The 17,987-nt window shown below is 33.0% G+C and overlaps 2 protein-coding genes across 3 annotated transcripts; one reads left to right on the top strand and one right to left on the bottom strand.

The window, feature by feature from the left end:
* Positions 1-4,136: 4,136 nt before the first annotated feature.
* LOC122289977 (gibberellin-regulated protein 6) lies at positions 4,137-5,896 on the top strand. Its single transcript, XM_043097463.1, has 4 exons — positions 4,137-4,476; positions 4,632-4,667; positions 4,761-4,794; positions 5,539-5,896. The coding sequence occupies exons 1-4, from the start codon at positions 4,414-4,416 to the stop codon at positions 5,718-5,720; spliced, it is 315 nt and encodes a 104-aa protein (XP_042953397.1). The 5' UTR covers positions 4,137-4,413; the 3' UTR covers positions 5,721-5,896.
* A 5,848-nt stretch (positions 5,897-11,744) lies between these two features.
* LOC122289976 lies at positions 11,745-16,036 on the bottom strand. 2 transcript variants are annotated; one of them, XM_043097461.1, is made up of 8 exons: positions 15,813-16,036; positions 14,751-15,046; positions 14,048-14,119; positions 13,516-13,577; positions 13,201-13,357; positions 12,789-12,869; positions 12,618-12,707; positions 11,745-12,126 (listed from the first exon to the last, which is right to left on the bottom strand). In XM_043097461.1, exons 2-8 carry the CDS (start codon positions 15,024-15,026, stop codon positions 12,007-12,009), a joined length of 858 nt encoding a protein of 285 aa, XP_042953395.1. In that variant the 5' UTR covers positions 15,027-15,046; positions 15,813-16,036; the 3' UTR covers positions 11,745-12,006. The 2 variants fall into 2 exon arrangements, with proteins under 2 accessions (XP_042953395.1, XP_042953394.1); XM_043097460.1 differs by having other exon boundaries at positions 15,856-16,035.
* Between the last annotated feature and the right edge of the window lie 1,951 nt (positions 16,037-17,987).

The following is a 17,987-nucleotide window of genomic DNA, read 5'->3' as shown; positions in this document are numbered from 1 at the left end:
TTTTATTTAGGGATTTATTTATTTTTAATATATTTATGTTTAATTTCTACTTCTTTTTTTTTTTTTTTTTTTTTTTAGGCATTAGATGTTGTTTTCTTAAAATTAGGACTCCTTAAAATTAGGCCTGCACATCGACCCGCCCAAACCACATTTGGGCCCGACCCGAACCGACCCGTAGGGAAAGCTCACTCCAAATCAATCCGATCCGATCCGTAAATTTAGAACCAGGTCGAACCCGTTAGACCCGAGTTGTTCCAGAAATTCATGATCAATCTCCTCGTAAATTAATAACAGAGCAGCAAGACCTCCAAATCGTCTTCGACCATGAACTCGAACTAGTCATCAGAGCTTGGCCACCACACCTCCAACCACTGGGGAAGGGCTTATAAAAGAAGAGTAAACAGAGTGCAATCTGATGGCATTGGCATCCAAATTCTTAGACCAAAGATTACAGAAATAAGCAAAATTTTCACAAGTTTAAGAAACGAAAGTATCCAAAACTATGTAAAAATTTCAACATGTTCATCAAAATAACCTTTAAAAAGAAAGGAAATTTTAGTACTTTTAGTGGAGTAAACTTTCACAACATCCAAACAGATAAAACGAAAACAAGAAGAAGAAAAGTGTACCTTTTTGGCTCTTTAATCATTCAACCAGTGGGGGAGCAAAGAAAGAACCCTAGAGAGAGAGAGAGAGAGAGAGAGGGAGGTTTAGGGGTTAAGATGATTCAAAAAATCTAGAGGAGTACAAGCGTTCATATAAATATTTGGAGCAAAATACAAAGAACGGCTCTTATCTCGTTTGTAATCTATCTGTACTTCCAAAAATAAAAAGACTTGCCATATCGAAGTAGGAGTGTGGCATGAGAAGAGGAAGAAGAAGGCAGAGAGGGAGAGAAAGAGAAGTGGGAGAAACCTGTTGGACCCGAGCAGTTCCAGAACAGACCCAAGCGTAGGAAACCCATAAGCTTCAGATCTTTCACCTTCTTACTCTCATGCCGATCTATAATCAACTGATTGTTGTTTGCAGAAGCGTATGTCAACAAGTGAACTATGAATCGAAAGGAGAAGATGGGGCAGGGGCTAGGGTTCAAAGCTGAAGGAACAGAGAAGAACAATCAGTTGGATCTACACGGGTTGCACAAGTGATGGCCCGACGTTCATCGGGTTCGATTGATTCAGAACCGACTTTAGATGTAAACTGACTTTATCAGATTGGATCTACACGGGTTGCACGGGTTGATCGGCCCATCGGGCCTTTTGCACAGGCCTACTTAAAATTAAGAAATTGATCTAAGATAAAGATGTAGCTCTAGATCTAAGTTAATGAAGTAATTTGGAAATGTGTAGGTGCCAACCCTAGGAAGTCTATTTATAATTTCGGTCATTGTATTGTTTATTAATTATTGTTATATTTTATTTAATGAATGAGAATTTTTTCTTTATATTATTTAGAGTAAAGTGTTAATATGAGCTAGTTTTGATTTTTATTAATAAACTAATTTAAATTTTTGTGTTGTTTTAAAATAACTTTGAATCTAGTCCACCAATAAATAAAAAACTTTAAATCTACTCATTTATCACGTCAATTATAGCTGAGTGATAGTAAAACTTCCTTCACAATGTTAAGGAACTATCCTGACATGTCAACGGCAATATCGAAGCATGGCCGTGATAACTTTTGTTGGAGTTATGCCAGAATTGCTACACTCTCCGTTTACCGAGAAAAAATAAATTAGAAATATTATAGTATTTATAATATCATAAATATCTTTTATCTTCGATCCAATCATGGCCGTAAGTACAATCGTCCTCAAGAGCCAGACGGATTTTAATACTATGCCAGGGAAACGGTCCCAGCTGTCCAACGCCAATCATATCGATTTAGAAAGACAGAGAGAGAGCACCATTATTGATGAACATTTAATACTCGAAACAATGGAAGGGATACTGGAGAGCCCAAAGACGATAAGAGGGGATGGGGTTACAGCCGATGTTGCTTACTGCCGTCCGTCCATCCATCCATCCTTCCGTCCCCATCTCTAACTTCCATGTGCTCTCTTCATATGTCTTTGCTCTTGCACATGGCTTATCCCAGTACCCCCAACTCATCAATAATAAGCGTTACCGTTTCTTTTTTCTACTTTTCCTGTTTATATCCCCCATTCTCATCCACTCTCTGATCTTCCCACGTCACCTCTCCATTTTTTCCTGTGGTTGATATCCTCTCCACGTGTACCTTCTTTTGTTTATTTGATTATCCATATTGTTCTTTTCTCCCTCCAAACTCTATTCATTGGCATGTGAGGTTGCAGAGTTGTCTATTTTTGGGACCCTGCATAACTAACTTCCCACGTTACATCTCACATCACTCAATTACGGCCTTTTCTGTTCCAACTATACCCTTCCAGATTTCTTTATTTTATAGAGTTTTTCTTCTTTTCTTATATATATATAAAAAAAAAATAGCATTGTTCAACATTGTAGTTTAGGAATAACAAACTGAATTTGCAAACTGGTTCAAATAATAAGATAAAATTAATTCTTTTTGTTTATATTAATAAACAAAACCAACGAAATGCATGCCACAACTTACTAAGAGCATTGGCATTGGTTTGGCTAAATTCATCTTTAAATTTAGCCAATAACAACACTTTTTTACATTTGCCTACTTCATCAAAATTCAATTCCCACATTGGATTAGCCATTTATTCTCTACATAATAATAAAATATTATTAAATTAATAAATTTTTTATTTAATTTATTTTCTCATATTTTGTAATTCTACCAATTAAATGTTAATAATAATTATATTATATTAAATTAATATTACAAAAAGTATTATTAAATATTAATAGTAATTATATTCTAATTAAATTAATATTAAAAAAGTATTATTAAATGTTAATAGTAATTATATTCTAATTAAATTAATATTTAAAAAAGTATTATTAAATGTTAATAATAATTATATTCTAATTAAATTAATATTAATATTACAAAAAAGTATTATTAAATGCTAATAGTAATTATATTCTAATTAAATTAATATTAAAAAAAGTATTGTTAAATGTTAATAATAATTATATTATATTCAATTAATATTAAAAAATATTGTTAATAATAATTATATTCTAAATGTTAAATGTTAATTATATTCTAATTAATTTAATTTATTTGTTTGGAATGAGAAATTAATATTTTAATGTTTGATGAATGAATAGTGGTCTTCCATCTTTAGCCAACCACTATAGCAAAAGTCTAAATTATTTTAGATTTGCCCAATCCAATGTGAAAGATTTTTGAGCCAAATCATGTAAAATTTGGCCAAACACCTCATTTGGCCAAGCCAATGTGGATGCTCTAAACCCAAGCTGAACTTGCCAATCAACACAAAACATGAAATTTAAGGTCTGATTTGAATGTTAACATGAGTTGAAATAAGTTAAGTTTATTATAAATAGTAGTGAGTTGAGATGGTTGAGTAAATTTTATAAAACCTATCTAAAATGAGTTTAGAGGTATTTATAGAAAATTGAATAAGGTTGTGGTCCTGCATGTAAAGATGTGTTAAATTGAAAAAAGTTATAGATCTCACGTGTAAACAGATTATGAGTTGAAATGAGTATAATAATTTAAAAATTAAGTATTTGGATGTTAAACTTAACTTAAAATTAAACTAAACTGACCAAATTACAAACGGGAACTAAAGTTTCATTTAATTACATATATGAAATAAGATAAGAGTTGAAAATTGTTGTTAAAATATTATTTTGTAATATTATTTTTGTTTTAGAATTTGAAAATGTTGAATTATTTATTGTATTTTATGTAAAAGTTTAAAAAAATTATAATGATTAGATGAGATGAGATGATTTGTGTAATCAAAAGAAATTACTTCAAAATATATTTGCATCAAAATAAATGGAATATGTTTATATAAGTATTTCAAAATTTTGTTTTTTAATGGAAAGATCTAAAATTAATTATTGAAATTATATCTCAAAACATATTTTTTTTTATTTCATTAAATGCGGGATCTTGTGAAGTTTCGAAGAAGTAAGGTCTAATGCATTTACAATGCAAATGAAGAGGGAATCGGTTTCTGATTGGTTTATTTTGTCTAACTTTTTTCGAGTCCCAAATTTCATAGTGCATAATCTTCTAATGGATACCATGGGAAAACGAGTCAACGACTCCAACAAAGATCGTTAAGTATGGTGTAATGGATATGACAGACAACAGACAGTACAATCTTCTGTTGGCCGAATCCCTCTAAGAGCTCTATTTATAGCCACCATCACTTTGCACTCTGAACTATGCCCCGTACTACTTAGGCAACTTGAACCACCTCTCTCTCTCTCTCTCTCTGTCTCTCTCTCTCTCTCTCTCTCGTGCCTAATATTCATAGCAATGGCTAAACTTCTCTGCATTCTGGTTATAGCGCTTCTTGGCATTTCCATGGTTGCAACTAAGGTAACATTCCCTGTTGGTCACGCTCACACAGGACTATGAAATGTGCCATGGCTCTGCTCTGTTCATTCCAATGAGCCCTCCATGTCAATAATTTCGCAATTCATTCATAATCTACTTGTAATTTTTGTACCTCGTTTTCCTTTTATCTTTTGTAGGCAATGGCGAAAGAAGCCCAGTACCACCCGGATGGTGTAAGTTCTTTCTTTTTCTTTTCTTTTTTTGACAAAAAAAAAAAAAAGGTAATTTGTTTTATGGCATTTTGAGAAAATTTATGTGATTTTCAGGGGCAATATGGACCTGGGAGTCTTAAGAGTTCTCGTAAGTGATCATTCACAAAACACTATTCACTTATTTTACTTCAAAATTCTTACAAATTACATATTTTACAATGAGTTTTACAAATCAATATGTAAATGACATATATGCGATGTCAGATCATCATATTTTCTTCACCCACAGATGTAGCAATATAGCCTGATCATGTTCTAATACCTTAAAAGAGACAAACACATCATAACAATGCTACAACATTTAATGATACCCGTGTATTATCTTCTAACAATCGAAACACCACATGAGCATCTAATACCACATACTAAAACAATTCATTAATTCAGTCAACAATTAGAGAGAATATCATTTGAATTGTTTTATATCTAGTATCAAATAAAAACAAGATGGCTTCACATGTTTTTCAGATAATTGATGATATGACGTGTTATCGGGACAAAGATCATGAGTTCAAAATTTGTTTCTCCACTCTTTACTCTTGTTTCATGCACTATTTTATATATAGATTATTATGTCATTGCTAATTCCTTAGGGTTGGATCAAGTGGTAAAAGGTTTGGCGTTGAATTATACGAGATGTACTTGTGAGAAACTCTTTGTCAGTATATCCTGGAATTAATCGAGACATTGTTCTCAAACACCCAGCACCAATAAAAAAATAAAAAATTATGCCATTGCTATAAAATGTTGTAGTAACTTGTTGCTATTCTCCCATACAGTCAAACATGAAAAAAATCTGACATGTTTATAACGTTGCAAATGAAACAACCAGAATGCCCATCGCAATGCTCAAGAAGATGTAGTCAGACGCAGTACCACAAACCATGCATGTTCTTCTGCCAAAAATGCTGTGCCAAGTGCCTCTGCGTCCCTCCTGGCTATTACGGCAACAAAGCCGTATGCCCTTGCTACAACAACTGGAAGACCAAGCGTGGAGGACCCAAATGCCCTTAAATTAAATCAACACTTTTGTCTTAATTGTAATCGTGTCATCAACATAATGACCAGTTTTTTATTCTTATTTATTTCGGTGCTCCACGGGGTTAGAGAGCAGTAGTAGTGTAACCATATTCAGTCATTCTCATTGTCATGTATGCCAGAGTATCTTATGAAGAATAAATTCTGCATTAGTACTTTCTTCGATTACAATATATATTAAAACCTTTACCTAATTTGTTTCTTAGCTAGATGGGTTTGTGGCCTTGGATCCATGGGCCTTCATAGTATATGGGGATTCGGGCTATTTCTAGAGGGAGGATATTTGTTTCTCTATTGGGAAGTTAAAACATTTAGGTGCAGTTTGGAATTTGAGTTTAATATTTAAATAGTTAATTTTTAATTCATTAAATTTATATCAACTCAAATTTTTTTATATATGCAACTCATAACTTTTTTAAACTCTCTTTACACTCAAAATCCGTAACCTTTTTCAATTTTTCATAAATATAATTAAACTCATCTTAATTATATCCCACAAAACTTACTACTATTTATAAAGAGATCAACTTAGCTCAATATCCAAATAGAACCTTAGGCTTCGATTCTAAAGTTCGGACGTGAGGTCTCACATGCTAACATATCTTTTGTTTTATAACACCCTAATTATTTCTAAAGTTCTTCATTTGAAGTCTTATGCCCCGGTATATTACAACTCTAATCCTCAGAAGTGAGTCCTACGTACATTACGAATAAAGTAATATTGGAGGGACAAACTTCGATAATGAGTTGACAAGAAGACAGTAACATTTTAGTTTTGGGTTGAACCTAAAATAAACAACATCACAATACTTCTTTGCCTATCTACGAGAATGTCGTAAATCAATTGGTTAGGACCCAATTTGTATTTGGATCTGATATAGTACCAACTGTACCTATTCTAGCTCCTATAGGGTGCAGTGATCCATGCGGATACTTCCTAGCCAAAGAAGAAAGTCTATAGGGAAATATTAGAAGTCTATAGGGAAAATAGTTAAGTTGGTTTAAATGCTTTAATTTCTTATGTTGGAAGTGGAAACCCAAAATTAATTGCCCAGAAAAAAAAAAAAGAGCCTAAAATTTATTCAAATTTTGAAACAAATGTGAAGAATGCTTGTCATTTATTCATTTATAAAATCTGAAATTACATTTATATCTGATAAATACAGAAAAATATCTAGATTATAAACTAAACTATTTATCTGTCAAATTTTTTTACATACAAATTTCTTTATAACAGATATTTTTTTAAAAGACAATAATAGAGGGCTGCTCGATATGAACTGATAAGTTTGTTCCTAATACATTTTTGATTTTTTTTTTTAAATATTTTTGCCTAAATGAAAGGCTTATTAGTCTGTTTTGGATCACTTGTTTTCTTCCCACCACTCGTGATGCTGAGTTGATTGAAGCCAATTCTTGTATTTTTTTTTAATTGGCAATTAAGCCTTCTATAAGCCCAAACCAAGACAATTAAGAAAAGGGGTGGAATTGCCTTTGGTGTTCTGATTACAGAGAATTTATTCAGAACTTCAGTTAGCCTATTTATCTCACTCTGAAGTAGGAGGCTGAATTGAGTGAAGTGTAAAGTCAAAACTCAAAGTTAAGACTTATGTTCTAATATTTGTGAAGTGTAAAGTCAAAACTCAAAGTTAAGACTTATGTTCTAATATTTATGTAAAATCATCGTTTGTTTCGAAAACTTCAACTAACGGGAAAAAGATATAGATTTTATTATTTATGTATTTCTTTTATAAGTCATAAAATTGAGCAAGTACTGAAGATGTACTTAAAGTAACCGGACCAATTAATGGGTACCATTTCCCGAGTGGGTTTTTGCGCGGTAGATACTGCTTTGGGGTGTTTGTTAGGGTCGATAGCCCCTCCTTACATGTTTCTTTTTCCACAGCAATGAAATAATCTTCTTATCATGCCCATAGGAAAAATAGTAAAGAAATAAAAATGACCCAGTTTTAGAAAGTGCATCAAATCTTAAACTGAGCAACAGAACAAGCATACAAAGTCATAAAACAACATGAAGAATTGCCTATAACAGCTGACGAGAAATTCATCCTAATCCTGCAAGAAGATTCATGAATGCAAAAATATTGGGATTCTTGTCTTTTCTCAAGAAATAGTGGAAAATTTGCTATATATTGTATGTAGTAGACAGCTATACTCGGCCTTTCACGTATTCAGCATTTAGTTCCTAACTTAAAAGAGTGTAAGATACTAAGATTCATTCTACTTTCTCACAGATTGATTTGAGCTGCAATCCTTCAGCTTGAGCAAAAACTTCTGATTTGAGCTGCAATCCTTCAGCTTGAGCAAAAACTTAAGAATGTCAACATCTATTGTGAATGGGGTCTGAACCTTTGCGAACTGTTCTTTTGTTAGACTGATTTGGATCGAACATTACTGAAGGTGCAGGTGCCAAAGCGAGCTCTGTATGCATATCCTCCACAGCAACAACCTGAAGGTCTCGCAAATGTTTAAGAAATGGCAACTTTGCTCTGTCCCATTTCAGAGCAAGATCAATGCTTCTCAGGCCAGCAGTCTCCTCTGGTTGAAGAGCCAAAACCCCAATACAAACAAGAAAAATGACTCCTCTATAAGCCAAAAGAGACATGCTTGAACACTACAAAAACAAGAGTGATAGAGGTATTCTATTGCAGCAATAATGGGAGAATGTGTTGTGTCTGAGACTTCCTATTTCTTATGCCTTATTCTCCTATAAGAATAAGCCTGAGGTTTTCTCTTTTATGGGATTTGGAAGGCTAAAAGCACAAAGCACAAGGAGGCCCCAGAATATGTTGGGAAGTTTAAGATTCATCCCAATCATAAGCCTGCCATAGGAGCATTAAAAGGCTGTTTTAGAAGTCTCTGACGGGTTTGAATGAAAAGTTGGTTTGGAACACTATCATTGGGATCATTGGGAAGCCAAGTATATTTGCATTTTGGTTTCCCTACATCTACCATTTGCCTGGTTCTTTTTTCTTTTCCTTTTTTTTTTTTTTTTTTTTAACCAAGATATGACAAACAAGAGATTCTTGAACTCTAGCTACCCAACTTGCCACGTAATCCGTCCGACCTTAGTACATGTCCCTACACCACGCTACATGCTTTTACATACAAGTGTTTAATTGTGATACTGCTAAAATTTATCTCATATTTTAAAGTTGGATTTTACAAAATATAGGATGACTGTATTTTTCAACCCAATTTTACTCTTCCACCATCCCTAAACTTAGCTGCCAAAAATCTAGAGAAATTTAAGAAGAAAATTTAAACCCAAGAGATCCAAATCCTCTGAAGTTACTCTAAAACTTTACTCTTGAGTTTCTTGAATCTTAGTTATCATTATTTTCATGATGAAGTGGTTCTAACCTCAATATTGATCACAAATAATTTGAAATAAAATTAAAAAATCAGAATATTTTATAATACAATGAATATCTTTGCAATGAATTCAGAAAACAGCATTCCATGGAAACCCCAAAGAATCTTGATTGTTGGAAATAAGGTGACCACTGACTATTACAGTATCACTGAAATGAATAGTTAGGAAGGAAAAAGAAAAAAAGAAAAAAAAAATTATAAGATATTAAGATTGCTATAGAAGCAAGAAAGCCATCAAAAGGAGAGACGTTGGGGGAATGGATGGGATGTATATAGTAACCCCTACCCAAGACCCAAAAAACCCAGACTCTTGCTTTATACATCAAGCTAGGCTTTCTTTATGCCAACCAACTTTAGAATTCCAAGCTCTTCTCTCCATGCAACAAAAATCAAAATCTCGGTTTCTTGTGCTTATTGGAATTCCTTTACACTTTTCTTTGGTCTCTCTTGGGGCTGCCCAGCTAGCTCTAAGTCAGTCCTCTATTCAAAGTTTCAAATGAAACATTCATTTGGCTTCAATATCATGCCTTTATTTTGTTCTCGTTTATCCATGCAGACCATCTTTCTCTTCTCTCCCTAATCCCTCTTATCATCTTTTACCCCCTTCCCCAAGCTTCTTTTTAACCAAGCCAAGTAATGAAACGGTACAAAGCAATTAGAAGATATGCTAAAGCACAGGGTTCTTCAGAATTCAAGTTGAATGTGTGAGAGAGAGAGATAGCCTAAGAAGAAAGGATTGGGGTGGTCAAGGTCCAAACTCCCAACCAAGTATAATAGAGAGGTCAGATACTCTAATAAATGTGGGGGCTTCTGCTTTTGGTACTGTGTTAAAGTAAAAGAATCAATGAATTGTTGCTTTCCCAACATCTTCCTTCCCCATCACATTTTTAACTTTTTTAGTTTAAGACAACCCCCTCTCAGAGCTTCCTGCCTATTCATCATGTGCGAGCTCTTTCATGCCATCCATCATCAGCAATGGTTGCATACACGTTGCAATATTCTTTTTGGAGTAATGAGACATATAGCTGTATCTCTATCATTTTTCTTTTGAAAGTCGTGCGTGTCCAAAAATTAGGATGCGCATTTATTGCATTGAGCATTACTTGAATTTCTCATCACTAACCAGCGATGGATTAAGTTACACACAGATAAGAAAAGTTCGAATAATCGATAATTCGTATTAGAACTCTCAACACTGATATAATAGAGTGAATATAATAAGATAAGTAATGATACACATACAACCCTTTATAACTCTTCTTTAAATAAAAGACAGATCTAATAAAGAAATTTTTAATATTTTTATGAAGCGGTACCTATATTGATTAAATATAAAATAGGTTGTAAAACAATTATATAAATATCATTATTCAGTCTCGTGGTACCTTTGATTGTTGCAAGTCCATCTCAGCACAATGATACAATTAATAGAGACAAAGTTACAAATTAAAGTGGGGTGTCTTTTGCAGATTCTCAAGAATGGTACTATTATAGTAAAATAGGATTCCAGAACCGTAAGTAGTTTTTAAAAAAGTAAATAATGATAAAACAAAGTGATATAAGATAACAAAGCGTGAATGATGCTGGCGGGCATAATGGGTGTTGTTATCCAAAATTCAGTCGGGCCCACTATCAAGGTAGAACAGCAAATAACTATAAACAGAAATGCTTTGTACCTCGAACATGGGTCCTAAATTTGTGTCCCAAATTCCTTTTTATTTTTTATTTTTAACTTAATAATTAAGAAAGTATTTTTCTACTCACATATATATGATTACTTTTTTTAAAAAAAAAAATGAAGCATTTCTTTAACGTTGTTGTGAATTTTTTTTATTTTTTAAAAAATATTTAAGAATATAAAAAAATAGATGGAAAAAAAATTTCAAAAAATAAAAAATAAAACTTTTTTTGCCTTTCTCAGTGGGTTCTCAGGCTACATCGGGGGATGTAGCACTACTCAACTATAAATAATAGGCAGGAATTTCTTTACAAATAATTACAAAGCAAAGGAATGAGATCGTCAACGCATCAATCACTGAATCTATTTCAATGAAATATGAGACTGAAGGAACGATTCACTAAAATTTAGCAGTGGTTTTATTGACCACATTTACTTGGGAACAAAATCCTAACTAATCCTACAAGATGTTTCCTACAAGCTACCTCAAATAATTCAAGAGTAAATTTTCCCAATTTGATAACCTCAAGACTTTGAAATAATGTATAGAACGCAAAACGTCTGGTTTATATGGTTTACCCTAGCAATGCCACCCCCTTAGCATATAGTCATAGTTTACAAAGAAAACCTGGCTTCCAGAACTCCTCAAACCTCTCCAAAGGGCCCTTAAGATCCATACATGCAAGCTAAATTCCAATCCAGTGCACCACACTCTTAGAAATTTCTTTATATAGAACTAGTTAAATAGCTGGCTCTTAAAATGCGTGACCCTAAAGGATTGTTTGCACCCGATGAGCGTTGAACCTTACACCTTGAAATGAGATACTCCAAAACTAAGGCATTCACCACTTGGGCCAACCTTTTTGGAGTTTCCATCTTCAAGTTCTTATTGACATGTTTATATAAATTCTAATTTCCAAGATGCCTTTTCAAAATAAAAATCTGTGAAAACAGACATAACTGCTTCAATGACAACCCAGATATATGTACAAAGGAGAGATCCAACGACGTTCGGGGAGAGGTGAGAGATTAGATGAAGCTTGACAGAAAAAGGAAAAAAATAACATTAACAATGACAACGATACAGCTTTCCAATTTTCTTCTAACCGCTGATGACAAATTCCAAACATGCCCAACTTCCTGATTTCAATTTTCCTGCCAGACTTTACAACCGTTATAAATGCCATATCAGTGAAGTGGTTCCTGATGAGGAACAGCAAGCCCTGGTGCTATGGCGAACTGCAAGCCGGGACGTTGTCCAGCCTCCAGCATGAATGCAACTTCAGTTGCTGCAAGTGCTGCTGCTTCCTGATTCAGTGGGAAGATTTATGAAATTAATACAGTAGTACTAAGAAAGATAATTAATGAAATTATTGGATTACCAACTAAAGACCCCAGCAATGCTCAAGGACGTTACACCAAAAAATGAGAAAAACATGAACCCAATCGCGTGCACGCTCACAGAGAGAGAGAGAGAGAGAGAGAGAGAGAGATTTTGAATAGAAGAAACAAAAGGAGAAATTTATGAGAACCCCATTTGTTGATATAGAAATCCTTCCCAGCACGCAGCCAGCCATAATTCAACAGTTCAATTCTAATAATATAAAGTGGCAATTTCTCTCAGATTACTACAAAGGTAATTCAAATCAGGATTCTAAAAAAATTTCAAGTGCTTAAGAAGCGAAACTCCAATTTACTTCCCTTCTCTAATCAATCTCATCGCTACAGCTAGCCATTATCAAGTTATATATTTTGGTTGAAATTCTCTTCCTTCCAAAACAGCAGAACCAAGTGCTAACCTGTCTTTGCCTTCGCCGCTGCAATATACTGACAGCCCAGGCCATAATGTAACATGGCAGAAGAAAACCAGCAGCCCGAAGTAAGAAAAGCTGTAAACCATTAACAATTAAATAAAATACCGACAATGTGAATTCTCATATGACATATTCATACACCCATATCCAACTTACAGAGAAAAAGGTGGAAGCATCATCTTCTCCATCAGCATCGGTGAGAGATAGAGCGTGCCTTAACAGAAGAAGGGCCATTAACTGCAAAGAAACATGAGAATAGATCCAAATCATAACCATAAGCATCGTAATGTGTCCATAAGCATCGTACTGTGTATAAGAAGGGTCAATAGAGACCACAAATAAATTATTCTTTCCAGTTGAGAAGTTGTATCCAAGGTGTTACCGTCACAGGACCCAAGTCACACAATGTACAATAATGTCCAGATGCTGTCAACCAGTACAATCAGGCTCAAGATGACAATGTCTAAGTTTCCATAAATGTCAGATGTAAACAGGGCATTTGATTCCTATAGCAAAATCTTTACACATCTAACTTATGGATTCAATTTACGAAGGCTTTAGGGCTTACAATTAGAGCTGCAGAGCGGCAAAATGCAGCTCCACTAGCACTAGAATCAGCATAGTCATCATACTGCACCTCCAAAAGATGGCGTTCAGCTGCTGCCATCGCCAATAGTCGAGGATCATGCAAATCCAAAGGGATACCAGATATTGTCCAACCCTCACTGTGAGACAGAAATCAAAATTTCAATTAGATGAGCATATAAGAACAAGTTCATTCATATTGCGCCCAATGGAATGAACATGAGAATAACTATTTGCATGGAGAAAACAGTCAAATAGGCACAAAATTTTTATCAATAAGCATAGAGTTCAATCTTACCTTATATCAAATGAAGTATCTTCAGAGTGAGGAGGTGGGGCAGTGTAACCAGGTTGGTAAGGCTGCAAAAATAGAATTTTTACGTGAATGTCAATAAGCTGACATTAACTCTCAACTCATTAGTGGAACCAGCTCTTTTCAAGCAAATTCACACAAAATGCAGCTCAAAAATACAAATACTTCAAATGTGCATGACACATTTAAAAAAAATAAAAAATCACTTCTATGTGAAACAAAAGGGATCATTAAGGCATTACATTCTCCAATACAAAAGGAGATACATTACCCCACATGGTATCTATGCAACACTGTATACAATTACTCATGGTACAACAGTTTATTTTGTGACGCACAATTTGCATTTGCCATAAAATCAAAAACCCACTATAGCCATTTCTGAAACTCTAGAAGTTACTTGTGTCCATGTCACCATGTGTATATGCAATTTCCGGATTCATACTTCTATACAGATTATTATCGAACAGAGTTGAAAATTGCAAACCATTCTAGATGCTATGAACAGAGGACTTACTTGATGACATATCTCACAAGTAATATCTCCCTTCTCATTGCACCATCGCTGAACGCATTTCCTATGAGCGAACTGTATAAAAAGAGGGGTCCAGGAGAAAGGTTGAACGTTTCAGTTATTTATAACAGTATTACAAATCATTGGAATTTAAAAAGAAGAAAGGGAACCAAGCTTAAATCCTTGTGTTGATTTTAGGAAAGCTTTTAACATGTCAACTACATCAAAGGAAGCCATGTGAGTCAGTAGACGTATGATATATATGACAGACCACTTTGAGGCCAGTAATGAATGGACAATACTACTATCTAGCTTAACTACAGCAATATGTACTTGACCTGAACTTTCTTATGTAAGACATGGGGCATTCATATTTGTGAAAGTTTCATTTTTCTCAGGAAATAAAAATAAATAAAAATCAATAGACAAAGAAAACATATGAATAATGAATGCTGGCTCTTTAAGCCAAGTGGTAGCACCACTCTTACTAAACTCCAGAGAGATCTTGTGTTCCAAGGGGAAAGGACACCAAGTTTTATAGCTCGATTTACCTTTTGATTGTATTATATCGAGGTCAGCACCTGACCAATTAGATAGACTGATGGGAAAATTGTGAAATCAATAGTGCATAAAGAATGCACTCAAAATTCATATAGAAAAATGGGACATTTCAAATTTTGAAAGAAGACCATGGTTTTAAAAATACCTTCAAACTACCATTGCAAGCACAAGGGATTTCCAAATTCTTTATGCTGTCCTCCTCCTGGCAAATGCGACATTCCACGGACTGAATCAATGCTTCTTCTTCAGACACTCCACGTTCTCCAACCCCATCGACATCAATAGCACAAGTGGGTGCATCAGGAGGTTGCAAGCCTGTACCCTCTCCAGAAGATCCCGGAGCTACCTCAACCCCTTGCAGTGAATGCAAGCTTCTGGGTTTGACATGGCCATCAACACACAGAACAACGTGATCACCCATTGTAACTCAAACCACAGCTCCTGATTTGCCATAAAATCATTAAGTTCAAAATTTGGGAACAAGCTTTTAATTCAAGATAACATAACTGATATTCCATTTTTAATCCTTTACAATTAGCTGCTGACTAATAATGATGTATTGACAATTTCACAGTTAAAATGAAGTTGCAAAATCTTCATGATGGGTTTCCTTTCTCCAAGCATCGCACTTGGATTTTCAATTTCTCTTCTAATTTTCTCTGATGCATCAGCAAAGACTAAAAAGAACTCGAAAAGTTAGAATTTGTAAAGGGTGAAACCGTAGCCACAGCCTGCAATCATATGATCCCACATTTTTCTTTTCCTTTTCTTTTTCCTTACCGCCGAAAGAAAATTTTCACTTCCACCAATAACTCAGTAAACCATAAACGAAACACACCAAGATTCAAGTTTCAAAAGAAGTCAACCCATTATAGCTCTCAGTTTGGGTGCTCAGAAAAATGCAAGAAAATACCATTTGGCCGGTAAAAGCCAATTCTAATAAACAAAAGGTATAACGCTAAAAACAAAGAAAATCTAAATTGTATTTTCCGATCTTTCGTTTGTTTTTTCACCCAACCAAACAAAAGGGTTGCATTACCTCAAGACCAAAATAAACCCAAAAATCGAAACGAAAAAAAGAAATACACAAATCACCAGCATGATCGAACAAAAGAAAAACCTAGAATCGACTATCGCAACCAAATTTGAAAGAACTTAGGATCTTTTGATCAAGCCCAAACTCAACTAACAAAAAAGAACAGAAAACCTCAAGGACGGTGGAAATCGGGAAAACCCAAGAAGGTAAGTACCTGAAGATTTCCTCGAGTTCAAGCGCGTTTATACGGGGAAGGGTGAGTTTATGATGTTGGGTTTAGCGAAAGTGCGAAACCTTAGATCAATGGGTTCGGTAACGTATATTATGAACTTGGAACAGCAGATCAAAACCAAATTCTTTACTTACTAACCAAATATCGATAACCTCCTCTCTTCAAATATCGATAACCTCCTCTCTTTTTATTTTCATTTTCATTCTCTTTTTATTTTTCCACAAATATTAATTTACCATTCCAGGTCACAATCTCATCCTAAAGGAGTATTTATTTTTTTTATAATTTTAGTTCAGTAATTTTACATATAATTGTAAAATATATAAATATCATATAATTATTTAAAAAGAGTAAGATCTATTATTAAAAAATTAATTTTTTATATAATTCTTATTTATTTTCAAAACAATTACGTGACATTTAAGTATCCCTTAATTATATGTAAAATTAGTTTAAATTTTTGTTAAAACTTAAGGTAATATGTAACATTGTCGGACAGATACTTTGAAGTACGGCCCTATAGACCATGTTTGTCAAAATGTTTTTAAAGAAATTTAGAAAAGTTTTCAGCTTCAACCTCAACATATTTCATTGTAAAAAATATTATTTTAAATTTTAATTCAATCATTTGCTTATATTTTAATAAAAAGTAAAAAAATACAAAGATAAAAATACTTTTTATAAAAATTAAAATAAAACTATTGTTAAGAAATGATATTCAAACAAGTTATTGATTTTATTAATCCACTTTTTACCAACTTCAATTCAAAAAAAAAAAAAATCAAGAATTCTCAAAATTTCTCTCAACCAAACATACTCTATGCATCTATTGTGGCATATGTAAATTTTTGTAATGCTTTTATTGTATCTATTTTTTGCCCACTTGAATTCCTCAAATTCAAATAAATGCATGAAATGATGCTGATCCATCTTTTATAGAAAATTCTATACACTATATTATCATCCTATTTGCATCTTACTAAATAAAATGTATCACATTTACTACCATTGAATCATCATTTATTAAATATTTATTTATCATCAAATAGTGATAAATGCGTCACATCATATATAATAGAATGTAAATAAGATAGTGATATGGTGTATAACATTATTCATCTTTTATAATACCTACTTTCTTCTTTTGTTTGGAAAATTTATTGTCTTTTGTATCATTTATGTTTTTCTTATTGGTTAACATCGTATTCACATCTCACAAAATCTTCCTCTCTTTTGTTACTTAAAAAGATACACAAAACTCATACTCCAACCCCCTTTATTTATTATAAAGGGAGATTATGTTGATTGAATTACAACTCACCCAAATACATTTTGTCATTGATGAGCTAAGCACTATTTCACTTGGATTATATTACAATTGTAAAGTCATCAATTAATTACTTACTCTATCAAGTTCAATTTAAAATGATACACAACACCACTCTAAAAAACTGATATATATTTTTAAGATAATTTAATAAAAAAATCATTTTATTCTTAACATTATGGAAAATGGAAACTTGTCCCCTGATTTTGTCCTCTCATTTTGGCTATTCATATATTTTATTTTTTTATTTAATGATTAAGGAAGTGATTATTAATAAATTTATGTATTTTTTTTTTAAATGTTGATATTTAAAAATGCATTTTCTAAATGATTATTTTAAATGTATTTTTTAAATGAATTTATAAGGTATAGTTTGGATAATGAGATAGGATGAAATGATTTTAGATGAAAGTTGAAAGTTGAAAGTTAAATAGAATATTGTTAGAATATTATTTTTTAATATTATTATTGTTTTAGAATTTGAAAAAGTTGAATTGTTTATTATATTTTTTGTAAAAATTTAATAAAATTATAATGATGAGATAAAATCGTTTCTCTATCCGAATGAGACGTAAATATTACAGCTCAATAGAGTCCAATTTGACAATTTTACATGTGATTATATATTATATTTGTAAGTAATTAGATATGATTTGAATAGACGAAGATGAAGTCGTGTAGAATCATGGATAGATTACTTCTTTCTATCCGTGATTCTGCCACTGATTATGTGGAAAATATTATTTCTTTATTTTTTTAAGAGACTGTTTTGGATCACAATTGTTCT

Source organism: Carya illinoinensis, chromosome 12, assembly GCF_018687715.1.
Source record: "Carya illinoinensis cultivar Pawnee chromosome 12, C.illinoinensisPawnee_v1, whole genome shotgun sequence".
In the NCBI taxonomy this organism is placed as follows: domain Eukaryota; kingdom Viridiplantae; phylum Streptophyta; class Magnoliopsida; order Fagales; family Juglandaceae; genus Carya; species Carya illinoinensis.
The sequence above is the reverse complement of the archived record's forward strand: the minus strand, read 5'-3'. Positions and strand labels throughout refer to the sequence as shown.